The sequence below is a fragment of the Carya illinoinensis genome, chromosome 1 (assembly GCF_018687715.1).
Source record: "Carya illinoinensis cultivar Pawnee chromosome 1, C.illinoinensisPawnee_v1, whole genome shotgun sequence".
Taxonomy (NCBI): Eukaryota; Viridiplantae; Streptophyta; class Magnoliopsida; order Fagales; family Juglandaceae; genus Carya; species Carya illinoinensis.
In genome coordinates, this window is record NC_056752.1 from 36,248,328 (window position 1) to 36,262,132 (window position 13,805).

The 13,805-nt window shown below is 36.1% G+C and overlaps 1 protein-coding gene across 2 annotated transcripts; it reads right to left on the reverse strand.

The window, feature by feature from the left end:
• Nucleotides 1–358: 358 nt before the first annotated feature.
• On the reverse strand, nt 359–8,565 carry LOC122316439. Of its 2 annotated transcripts, XM_043132965.1 has the most exons (11): nt 8,082–8,565; nt 5,138–7,588; nt 4,724–5,068; nt 4,555–4,641; nt 3,422–3,574; nt 3,039–3,202; nt 2,815–2,962; nt 2,506–2,628; nt 2,294–2,381; nt 932–1,134; nt 359–650 (listed from the first exon to the last, which is right to left on the reverse strand). In XM_043132965.1, exons 2-10 carry the CDS (start codon nt 7,388–7,390, stop codon nt 947–949), a joined length of 3,549 nt encoding a protein of 1,182 aa, XP_042988899.1. In that variant the 5' UTR covers nt 7,391–7,588; nt 8,082–8,565; the 3' UTR covers nt 359–650; nt 932–946. The 2 variants fall into 2 exon arrangements, with proteins under 2 accessions (XP_042988899.1, XP_042988893.1); XM_043132959.1 differs by lacking the exon at nt 359–650 and having other exon boundaries at nt 755–1,134; nt 8,082–8,564.
• Between the last annotated feature and the right edge of the window lie 5,240 nt (nt 8,566–13,805).

Below are 13,805 nucleotides of genomic sequence, written 5' to 3' on the forward strand. Positions count from 1 at the left end.
TATCATAGCAGATTTTACACTTCATCCCATTTTATTAAATATTCTACGGATTGGGCCCACCTATTAAACTGTAAGAGTCCACCACACACATGAGGGGCAACTTTAAGATATAAACTAAATAATAAAATCTACCTATTCCCATCCGTTTAACTTTATGGTATCATGGCAGAGATCCTGAATTTGAACTTTGACTATACATGCTACCTCATTTAATCAAAGATTCTATATTTTGAGCTTACCCATTGAGAGAGAGTCTGATTTACACGTGAGAGAGCGTGTTAAGAATGTAATACAAAGGAAGGATAATAAACTTACAATTAGTCTACAACCATTTTATAACTCTACTTAAAATAAAGGGTAGTTATGTAAAATTGAAATTGTTTTTTAATGAAGTAGCACAATAACATTGTTTGATTTAAAATGATTTGTAAAATAATTGTAAGAGAGTCGTAGGTGTACCATTATCCCATTTAATTTATATCTCAACACAACGGCTACCAAGACAAGGTATTAGCCTATAGGGGTGTTAAGTGGAAAATTCCAAGAGTCTGAACCTTATATAACAACTTGTGTTCAATGCAATATCTCCACACTTAAATGCAGCCCTATATTATGAACTCCATAGAGAAGCCACGGAGCCCCATCACTTCCTGTAAGAAACTAAAAAAGTTTTACAAAGAACTTACTTTTTGAACAACAACATTTACCATGTACAAATCATTTCAGGTCTTTTTAGCTTAATACATCAAAGAAATAGAAAAAAGTACAAACTGCAAGTGGATCTTATTCGTATAAATGTCTATATTAATGGCTCCGCCCATATAAAAGCTATTTTACAGTTAGAAGATTCCGCACAATATAATAAAATGAAAAACAAAATTTGCTAATTTTCTTTTTAATTCATTTTGGGTTATGTACAAGTGTGACTTACATGAGGATTTTTGGTTCATCTATTGGCAGGACCACGTCGCTTTTTCAGGAGTGCAGTTGACATATCACGTAGCCTATTTGTTATCTCTGTGAATGATGGCCTGGCTGTAGGATCAGGGGACCAGCACTCTTCCATTAACTTTTTCCATTCAGGATCACGACGTTTTGGAATTGGAGGTCTGAGTGTGTTATTTACAATTCCTCCTTCAGCAAAGTTCACAACAAGACTATGGTAATCAAAATCATAGCAGAGACTCATTGAAATAGGCAATCTTCAAGAAATAGGATAAAAGAAAATGACAAGCGATTTACCAAAAAAATCAAATTCTTAGATATATAAGTTAGTTTTCCACAACTGACAGAGATTTCTATGCCTTCTACTTGGGGATCAGGTGAACACATTGGTTATCTGAAAATGTTAAAAATGCTTCCATCCGTTTCATATTGATTGGTCATGATTTCTAAGGCCACATCAAAATTTTCAAATTTTATTTTAGCTCAAGTGACAAAAAGCAAGGTTGAACCAAAATTCTGAAATGCTGCTCAAGATCATCATGCCAAAAAGTCCTGGGATTAAACTAACATTTGGCAATGAATAAGAGACAATCCAGGGATTCATATAGGAAGAAATGAAGATATTCAAGCTAATAAAGGTAATGTCTCTACCAAAGTAGGGCCTCTAGCTGGGAGGGGGGGAGGGGGGGAGGAAGATGATACTGTCCTAGCGTCAACATTATAGTGACTACTGTAACAAATTAAACATACGAACTTATTATTACAGTAGAAGGTAGTCCATAGAAATAAATTGAACCTTTCATCAAACAAGATGTTAATGGGTAAGAGTCATCCGTGCGACACAAATGTACTTGGATTATAATGTTATAATGGATTCAAAAAGAGGTTGGTAGCACCAGAATTTCCTGAGAGAAGCTTTAGTATTACATGCCAAAAAGACATGCTTCTACCCCCAATTTATAGATGGGCTCCCCATAATAGGCCACTAAAAGGCACCATAATCACCATATATCATTGGATTCAAATGGCAATGTTTCTCCTAAGGATGGTCTCCAAGGACAACCTTATAATCATAAGTTCACAAAAGAACACCAGATGTGGAGTTGTAAACCAAATTTGCAACTGTCATGGAGAAAAAATTGGAGTGACTCTTCTAAATTGAATGTCATCATCCCGACGTCTCGATTTCCATGTGTCCGTACGTGGGAGTTGGGGGCGTCACATTGAATACCAAAGCATGCCATTTCAAAATCATCTTAAGTTGAAAAGTGCTCTATTAATATGATAGGGAACTAAACTCTGATGAAGAAAAAAGATACATTAATTTCAGCAATGGGTTATAATTTACCTATGATAGCACCACAATGCATGTTAGCATATGGCTCCTCACCGGTCAGAATCTCCCACATCACAATACCAAATGAGAAAACATCAACCTATTGAAAAGAAAAGGAAAACACATGATCTTGCTATTGCATTCTTTGAGGCATAATTGGTTATTATTCAATTTACTTAAAACTCTGAGGTGTAAGATAATAGGTTCTATCCCAAGTCTAAAACCTTCTCAGAGACCCGGCTGCTGCTACCGTTTAATAATTCAGGTGCCATCCATGGAAGGGTTCCTCGAACACCCCCAGAGACAAGTGTGTTGCGTTTAATTCTTGACAAGCCAAAATCTCCAACCTGACAGGCGGTTACAATCCCAAGTGAGTTGAAATCTAACTACTCAAAGATAAAAGTTGTTTAAGAAACACTAATCACGGAAGACCTGAAAGAATATAGAAATACTCATGATATATATGGATCCACAATAAAGAGTGATACTGAGGACAACTGTGTCAATCAAAATTTTGTTCTGCTATTAATTACCTTGCAAATGGGTCGTTCAGGATCCCTCAAATTGACTAACAAATTGTCACATTTCAAATCAAAATGAACAATATTTTTCAAATGCAAGTATTCCATGCCAAAAGCAGCATCCATTGCAATTATTAGCCTTTTTTGGCGATCAAGCACCCTGCAAGAAGAATTCTATGGATTGCATAAATCTATATATGGGGTTAAAGAGAGAAAGGAAACATGTACCGACTCACCGATCCTTCCTCAATAGTACATTTCTCAATGATCCACTGGCCATAAATTCAGTTACAGTTGCCAGTGTTCCCTCAGGCCCATCAGGAACAACCCCATAGAATGCAACCACATTTGGATGGTGAAGAGTGGACAATATCCGTGCCTCTCTCCAGAAGTCTTTTATCTGTACAAACAGGTAGAGAGGAAATTTTTACTATATATATATATATGTTCATAATGAAACCAAGTAATGGCATTCAAGTCATTGAGAAGTTGCTCTTCTAATAATAATAATAAAAAAAAAATTCTGTATATTATGGGAACTGTATGAATATAGCCATGAGCAAAAATTGTGATAAAGAAGAATTTCAGATGTTCAAACACTGATGATTTTAGGACCCACCAGTCGCTCTTGCTCTGATGAATTGCCTTGAAAGCAACTCTTTTTTATTCTCTTAATAGCAACATCTGTTCCCCTCCACTTTCCATGATATACAGTTCCAAACGTACCAGATCCTAACTCTTTCAGTTCTTCAAGATCAGCATTTGATATAATCTGCAGATCAGAATACGAAGCATTCAGTTAAACAGACTCTAGATTCCAGGAAAAAAATAGACTCAAGATTTTATTTGTTTAGCGAGAAAAAGAAGCAAGATAGAAATAGGATAAGGGAGTCAATCACAGGGTTGTAATTCCAGATTACAAGTTGGTCTAGGAAAATCTGAATTTGCTTACCGCGATGAACTGAAAGCCTTGCAATAGTTAAGAAAGAAACAAAAAGGAAATGAAATAAGTAGTTCTGTAATATGTAACCATGTTGAAGCGTTCTGAAGGCAGTAACTTAAAGACATGTAGTTAAATGAATAGCCATGAAAAATACACATTAAAGGAAGAGGCAAATGACAGAAAATGACAAAGAAGTCTATTAGATAAAACCAAGCTCCTTTCTAGTTAAGAACTGCATGTGGTACTTGGATGCCATAAAGCATCATTCTCTTAAGAACTTGAAAAGCGAAAATTTTGATACCATTATTTTTCTTATGGATATAAACTTTAAAGCAGTTGCTTCAATCTTCTCGGCAATCTAACACCATTCACTTGGAACAAGACATCATGCGTTCAGTTCTAAATCTAGAAAGTCTCTGCATTATTCACTTAACCTTGCATACTTGCTTAAAAATCCATGACAAAAATAGGAAATTTGGTTGAAGAAGCACCTGTTGGGAAACTCTCATGCCCATAAATGCAGTTTCATTCCATAACTCGAGTACTTGCTAATACAACTTTTATTCAAATCCTTTGTTTCCTAGGATCATTTCTAATCCGGAGGAAAATGTAAATTTTTCAGATAAAACTCCTTCAAAAAAATGGAAAATTTTAAAGTAAGATAGTTTACTGCCACAGTGCACATCATTTACATGAAAGAATCATTGGAAATTTTTGTCTGATTTTCAAGGCATGAAAACAAAGAAATCTGATAGGAAAGGGGACTGCTGTTGAATCAGGCATAAAATCAGAAGATAGACATTCTGAACCTGCAAACCATAGATGCCTGCTTCCATTTCAGCTATTGTAGCATCAGTGATGGAGTCATCAATATCTCTGCGATTACCTTTCACACCCTATATAGGTTATGAGCTCAAATTAACAACTAAACTCACTATTATAAAACATGAACTCTAGTTCCATACGGAAACTGTTTACCTTGCATTCTGAATTTAAGGTGGCATTCTCTGCTTCTGTTTGCCTAGGAGATAGCAAATCATCATTGGCTTCATTCTCTGTACTTGAGACAACTTTTGAGGACAAGGGAGCGCCAGGACGTGTAGAATCAGTTATATCTTCAACAATGATAACTGATTCCAGCTTCTTGTTGTCAGGATGACAATATGATGGCTGTGATTGGACACCGATGACATCTCCAAACTTGGCTTCATCATAAGAAGGTCTGCCATGTCCCACGATGTCAACCTTGTGGTCTGAATAATCTAGGGGATCCGAATTATAAAGAGGAGCCTCTCTACAGAAAACAGTGCTTGTGGTTGACTTCTGAAATAAGGCATAGATGAGATTATTATTCTGTACAAGCTTAATTCTGGGAAAGGGAAATATACTTACACATCTTTGGTCCATGGATTCTTGGTCATCCAATCCCCGTGATGCAACATGTAATATTCCAGGGTACCCATCAGATGCTGCTTGAATACTTAATGTCTCAGTTGTCGCACAATGCTTATCCTTCTTAGAAGTTTGGCTTTTAATTGAAAACTCAGGAACAGTTGCATCTGCTTGGAAATCAAGGGAGGGCTCCCTCCTGCGCTCTGGAGAACATTTTAAAGAAATGACGGGTGAAACATGAATCCTTCCTCTGAGGTTTTGTAGCTCTTTCAAGGATAGACAAACACTAGGGAGATAGTTCAGGTCTGGGAACTTCTTAAACTCTGTGGCATTATCACATGATGTAACTTCAACATTTCCCTCAGAGTCTTTCTGGTCTTGATCCATTTTAGAAATCTTCTTGCAATCTTCAGCGGTCTCAGAAGTAGGCTGATTCTCATAGTCAGCTATTTGGGGCTTGTCATCAATTCTCTCTTCACATTGTAATGAGGAATTAGGGATTTCTAGTGAAAGTGATTTTTCTCTCACAGCACTCAAAGGGGACAGTGAGAAGTAGCAATTGGACCTCTCACCATGTTCCTGCAACTGAGAGTCCGACAATACTTGTAAGATTTTGCCATGAGAAACATCTGTATTATTGAACCCTGGCCACAAGCCCATTGGAGCATCGGGGAAGGGGGGAACCTTCTCTGAATAGAATTCACTTTCCCCAAGCGTTCGTTTCTCATAATTCATTTCACTTTGACCATATGATGGAGAATATTCTGAATCTTTTCTGGGGCTTCGGTCGTGAAAGTGTCTGTCATGGGATTTGTTGTTATGCCCAGTTTCTACCAAATATTCATTAGGCTGTTGGTAATTCATCAATGTAGGCCCATGAGAAAGATTATTGTAATAAGCCAAGGCATCAGGATAATACAAATTTTCAATACAATATGGATTTTCACAAGGTAGCTTTTCCTTAACAAATAGATTGATGATTTGATTGCCATCTGCACATGGTCGATCCACATAAATCTGCAAATTAGAATTATTAGGATCTCGACGCTGACTGGGAGATATAGGAGGGGACTGGTTAAATGACTTGCTTGGTATCTGAAGTGCAGTTAGATACTGAGAAGCAGGCTTGGAAAACACTCCTGCCAAATTTGAGGAACTTGGACTACAATCCCTAATCTCTAAATTATATGGTGATGTAGGAGAGTCTCGATGCAAAGTTGGACTATAATCTGAGTTATTTCCAAATTGGCTGTTCTGGCTTGTCAAACTCTGACCACTAGAGCTCTTCCTGGAACTTGGGTCCACTGTGCCATTAACAGCTACAATATACTGATAATCAGCATCACTTGTCTGGGTAGCCTTTCCTTCCAAAGAACTTGGGCTCTCGGGTTCATTTGAAGATACAAGAAATATCCGCAGTCTGTGAGAACCCTCAATTCTTTCCAGCTCTTGATATTCCTCTATCATATGATGAAGATCCTCATCTGAACAAACAGATATAAGTGCATCAAGATCCTCACCAGGAAGCTGGTATTTGATGGTATGCAGTTGGTTACAAATTGCAGAAGTCTTCTTCATAAGATCCACCCAAGTGACATTCTTTCTGATGGATATAATTCGTGTCTCTCCACCCACATATCTAAGCTTGCCATCGCTTGGCCTTGGTAAGATTCTACCCCCAAAGCTGCAGAGAATTTTCATCTTGCCGGGGAAAGAAGCTTCTGAGATTTCTGGTCCATGAGGATAGTATGAATGATTGGACCCCACTACACGTAGGGGCGGAGCAATTATTGCTGGAGTTACTTGATCAAGCTTACTCTCATCAGAAAAGTTACCAGGCACTTGCCCAATGGCACCATATTCCCAATGATATCTGTTTATATTATCAGTATAAGTCTTGTTCTCTGCTTCAGCGCCATATTCAGTTCTTAGGACAAACTCAAAGAATTCTGAACTGCATTCAGAATCAATTCTGTGCAGCCCAACAGTGGCACTGAGATCCTCATAAGCCAGCTGATGGTTCTTATTGAGATTAAAACCTAATCTCTTTGGCTGGTACTGTTCCACTTCAGATATCAGTGGCAATCTTCTCAGAGCAGCGCGATCCCGCAAAAACTCAGTGGAAAATTCCTCACCTGTCTGTACACAGATCTCATTTTCCTTTCTCTCCGAGGTGGTCCTGCCACTTGGCAGAACATACCCTGCTTCATTGTAGGACTGCTGACCTGAGGTACTAGGGGCCTCCCTAGTCATTGTCTCAATACAAGTTCAACTTTATTTATAGCTTCATATGAACATTCTGTGTCCTTTTATGCCTTATTTCCTTCATGCCTCTACAATTTCCTTAAGAGTTTCAAAACTTAATGCTCAGACAATCATGCTGTCGATAGGTGTACAAACTCGATCAATTGGCTTACCTGCTTCTATAGCTTCCAAGGCCTAATTTTACATCTGGCGCCAACGACGGAAAAAATTTCAGTTCTTCTTTCAGCATTTAATGAATATTATTGCGGGCTCAACACATTGAAAGAATATCAAACAAATACTCCACCACATGTTCCCCCATATTTACTACATTCCAGCTACACTATCAGCAACATTCACGATCACCCCACCCTCACTAATTTCTCGTACAATCAAAGCGTAACACAGGACTTATTTCCACAATTGAACTTGAAAGTTCAAATGTGAAAGAATATCCATAAAACTAATGATCGAAGTATAGAAAATAATGGAATAACCAAAAAACCCAATCATACAATATCATAAATTAAGAAATGACAAAAGAAAAAATGACCAAGATGGAACTGAAAAAAAATACAAATAAACGAAAACGAAGAAGCAAAAGAGGGTAAACATCTTTTGTTGGTATAAATAAAACGTACCTAGGTGGATAAAACTGAACTACTGCTTAAAGAAGGATAACAGTGAGAAAGGTACGTACCTGCGTGTTTGCGAAAATCTTTACTATGTGCATGGAATTAACCTCCAAAGGTGGTGGAATTGGAAATGAATTCAAATTTTTGGAATCAAAAGACGAAAATAGAGTTTGGATTTTGAGTTTTGTTTGTAGGGGTGTGGCTTGAGATTGTGAGAGAGGGAGGGGATGCCGTTGCTTAAGGGTCGGAGTTCAAAGCGGGGCGTAACAACGATATTTTGCTTAAAATAACGCGCCAGGAATTCAAAGGTAAGTATGCCGGGGGCTTAACTTCTAACTAAATAATTAAAAGAAAATTCTCTCTTTTTTCCAATCCCATGCAGCATTTTCTATGTCAGTTGACTCAGGCCTGTTACCCGCCTTATGCGGGCGGCAGCAAGCCACCCTGCCCCCCGCAACCACCCGGGTGGGGGCTCTTTGTGCAACATGCCCCTCGGCTCCGTCCTGCCCGGTTGTTGGGCAAACAGATCGGCCTACAGGCCGTTTGCCCATCCGTAGGCCTCAATGGCATGTAGGCCCGTAATTCATGGAGCTTTGAATCTGTTTCAAAATTTCTTTCGACTATTTGTGGACCAAGAACCTGATTTTCAGCCCATATCTAACAAAATAGATACAATTTTTGAAATCTTAAAAAATATATAAATAAAGTTTATATTTAAATATAAATTAATCTAAAATTAATTTGGATCCACAAATTTAATAAAGTTATAGCATTTACTGAATATTGAATATTGTTTGAATTCTAAGTTTTAAAGTTCAATTAAGGCCTCTTAAAAATCCAAAATTCCTACCACACTATGATCAGATTAAGGTTTGCTCTTGTTATTTTTTTTAATTAATAACCACTGTGCTACTTGATGATTTTGATCCTTTTCTTCCATCATACACTCCATGCATCCATTGACTAATGCAGTTTTGAGTTGACGTAGTACATGTGGTTATATCCTTGCAAGAACACCAGGACAAAATCTATAAAGTACAAAACTATTCTATAACTGTTATAAAATCATGAAAATAGAGAAAGAAATTCAACGATAGAAAGAGAACTCAGAGAAGTTAAGAGAGAATGAGAGGAGATTCTTGATCTGTATATCAAACTTATCAATTTCTTAAAGAATTCAACGATATATATAGGCGTACAAAGGGGACTATGCTAGCTCACTATGCTAGCACTATGCACTATGCATTTGACGACTAGATAAATGTGGTCATACAATTCAAGATAGTTTATAACACTTCCCCTTTGGATGACCATATTTAAAGAATATACCTCGTTAAAACCTTGCCAAGGAAAAACCCTGTGGGAAAAAACCAATGGCGAAGGAAAAAGAGTACAGTATTCATATGTATCACCGAGTGCTTTAGGATTGTCTCATTAAAACCTTGCAAAGGAAAACCCAGTGGGATAAAACCTTAGCGAAGGAAAAAGAGTACAATCAGCACAAGTCTTCAAGACATTACTTCCCCTGAAAAGTGCATGATAACAGGTCTTCAAACCTCCGCATTCCAATGTTCTGCATAATCTTCTTAAATGTTGCAGTTGGTAATGCTTTAGTGAATAAATCTGCCAGATTTTTTTACTTGACCGTACCTTCTTGATATCAATTTCAACTTTCTTCTCATGAATTGCAATGATCTTCTTGTGTATATCTGAAAGATAACTCGCATTTGTACATCCAACTAACTGTGGACTTGATCCATGTTGATAAAATAATCATAACTGGATCTTTCTGCTGATCACTACTCTTCTGGAATTGTACTCTTCTGGAGTTCTTGTAAATAACACAGTTAGTGGAGAATTCATCAACATTAAACCGCTAACCTCATTTTTAATAAAAACGGTGGCCAGCCTTTTGAGATCAGACAAGCACCGCAGATTTTTAACTCCTCTGTAGGTGTTAGGCGTGCTGTTAGGTGCTGCAGCTGTCAGGCGCCTCAGCTGTCAGGCGTGCTGTCGGGCGCCGCAGAGCTATGAAGCTATATTTCGTCTCTTTTCTCTTGCTTCACGAGAGATGTTGTATCATAATTTTTCTCTATAAAAGAGATATTCAGCTCATCTTCATTCACATCTCATCTTCTTCACTTTTCTGTAATCATACTGCATTTTTACTCTGTAATCTCTTTCTGCATTTTTACTCTGCAATGGCTCAGCGATCTTCTCATGGCCAATATATGAGGTACTCTGCACCTCGTTCATCAGCTGTTCCTGCTTCTACCACAAGTGCTATCATGCAATATAATGATCTGACTCGTAGGGCAGATAATGAAGCTATCTATGAGCTTGTGAGTCTCGGTACCCGATACTCATCATCCATTGTCGCATTTTCTCAGCGACTGCAATCCAGAACTTGTGGAGTTGACGATCTCCACGAGAATATTGCTATACTTCAGCGACTTCTTCTGGAGTCCAACATGAAGATAGAATCAATAAAGCAAGAGAATAGGAATTTAAAATCCTTGCTTAAATCTTCTTTTCGATTGCCCACCGCTTTAGATAGGGATGCCATGCAGATTCTTGAAGAACAAGAGCATTTGAAGAATGAGGCAAAGTGCCTTAAATTTCTGTAATTCTTGTTTCAAGATAATAAAATAATATTTCACAAATATTCATATTTGTGTTTCTATCTTTTGGTAAATGTTCTGTGTGCTTTATTTCTTCTTTAATAATGCACATTTCATATCAAACCCATAATATGAATCTGAAATACTAATTGTATTAAAAGATGGCATTTCATGACTAATAATATCATCCATCTTCCCCTTGAAGCCGCAAGGGTTTCAGATTTATATTTCAAATATGTGCAGTTTTTATGAGCTCTTCTGGAGTTTCAATGACATTTAAATCATATATATAAACTGCAATAATAGCTTGTTTTCATTTGCGTTTGGATTGCTTTAGATCATATAAGGATTTTTGAAACTTGATAGAATACATATTTCCAGATGTATTCATATTAGAAGTTTCAGACATTTTCTATCCTTCAGGGATTTTCATATATATATATATATATATATATATATATATATATATATCATGATCCAATGATCCATATAAATATGCAGTTAATCATGCATATCCAAACTCTCGGTAACTTTTAAGCTAATAAAAATCTCAATATGATTTCAACCACTTTAAAAACATATCAATATTGTTTCTTCGAGAAACTAACTTGTGATCTCTATATCACATTTTCATATTAAAAGCTTCAGGCTTTTTATATCATGTATATAAATATCCACTGATATTTAACAAAAATCACCTCTTTAGGTATTTGGACTTCAAGTCAATATTTATCACATTTTACTTAGTGATATCAATTCTGCATATCAATTCTGCAGGAATTGAGAAACTGATTCGTGATTTATATATCACATTTTTATTTCCTTTCTATAAATACCCACTGACATTCAACAAGCATCACCTCTTTAGGTGTTTGGACTATAAGTCCCGATGCATCATATTTTACTAGTGAATCAATTCTGCAGGAATTGTTTCTTTCAAATTTGGCCAATATTTTACGTCGTATTCTTCGACGATTCTTGATTCACTTTCATCATTACTTCTGGTAATGTCAATTGCCATCTCATATGGAAATACGTTGTTGACAACGATTTTATTTCTATTCATAATTTCTCCATTATTCATGAAATGTAACGAGATCTCGTTATTTTCAGGTACCTGTCCCTCTTCAAGGGAAGACATTTTCATGAAAAACCTCTTCAGGAGGCACTCTTCAAGAGTTTATATAGGAGAATTTTATACAGAGAATTTGGATGGACTTTATTGCTTGTTTTGTGGGTATGGCCTCTTCAGGAGCATCAAATTATTTGTGCCTTTCTCTTTTGAGATACTCTATTTTTTGTATCGATAAGTCTCACATGCCTTTATACATGTTTTTAGACTGCTGAATTTCTTAATTGTCCTACAGGGACTTCAATCCTCGCTGGGATTTTAGCAGCTAGAATATGAGACATTTTTATCTTATTGCATCCAAAATTTAATTATCATCTGAACTTCTGGTTCACATATGATAATCAAGATAACGTCGAATAATTTCATCTTATTTGCTTCAAGCAAATTTTTATTTCCATTTCTGGTGGTAAGACTTTATAGTAAAAGAATCTTCTGGTTCTTTTATGGAAGTCCATATGAAAATCATTCGACTTATCATAATTGATTTTCGATGATCAAGATAACTATAAATGATACAAATATTTTGAATCATATCACTTTTTGATGCATCATAATATTTGATTCAATAATTGTATAATATCATCTCAAAGAGAAAGCTTATAGCTTTTCCAATACGAGCTTCTGACTCGAAAAAATATTCATTATCACGTCCAATCTCTTAGTTTATTAAACGCATCATTCTTTTCACTTCAGGGAATAGAATGATATAAATTCATTATCATTCACTTCAGGGAATGATGTAGATCTAGTAAGACGTGATTAATGATTCTTATCAAAAACTCATTATTTTGTCCAGTCACTGAAAAACCAGATTTAAATTTAGAATATATTGTGAACGTTTGCATTTCATATTGCAGGAGCATACTCGATATTGCTACTTCAGGAGCATATTCGAGACATTCATTTAAATATATATTCTTTTTACAATTTCAATTATGCAACTTCAGGTACATAAATCATAATGAGTTTTTGGTACACGTATCACTCATTTAAATTATGAGGTACTCAATAAAATTATTGATTTAGAACAATCCTTCAGGGATGCTCCATTTCTATTCTAAGATAAATTATATCATCAATAATTCATAACAAGTACAAAAAGAATAAATAAAACTTGTATCTAAACTATGTGAATAAAATTATTCACATATATAATTGATATGTAAATTATGAAAATTTTAATTCACCAATATTTACTTTAAAGATTTCAAATGATATATTGAAAAACTTACTTGAAATAGAAGATTACTATCTTCAGTATCATCTGAACCTACGTGCACTGTAAAAATTAGTAAGATTGAAAAATATCACAGTACATAGCTCCTGTCTGTAAAACTAAAATTATTAGTCAAACATGACAAGTTAAAAAAAATTACCTCTAACTATTATAAAGAGGAGACCAGTTAACTATTATTATAATAATAGTAGTAACCACTTACCAAATTCAAAATCTCGTGACTTAGGTTCATCCCCCATAAGTACCATCAATCTATTTTTATTTATTTTATTTTATTGTGAAGGTAGTTGGTCGGCTCATCTTATCAACTTAATGGACCCCTACTAAATATGTGAAGACAAAAATAGTAACATCGATTTATGAATTATGAATTTACTATAGTTTCTTTCTTTGACTAGTTAGCAGCTACATTATTTGTATTTGACGTGGAAAGATGTCAGGTTGAATTTGTTTGGTTAGAGAGTAGGTGGCTGGCATGGCTAGGCCTAAATAGGAGAGACAAAACCTGCCCCCTCTCTTTTTCTACTCAGATCCCATCCCAATTTCCGAAAAGCATGATCAGACCTTCACTTGACACCCTCAAGCCTACCACCATCAAATTTCTCTTTATCTAGTTACTGATCCGACGGCGTTGAGGACTCGATTGCCTGCTTGAATCTCTCCTTGTTTTGGTGATTGAGATGTTGCCGTTAAGCTGCCGCGGCTCTTTGTAGTTATCGCATTGATCTTTAGGGGCTTCCCAATATAAATTCCACTCCTGGCTCGTGTTCGTCCATTACAAAGCTGAATTTGAGACCGT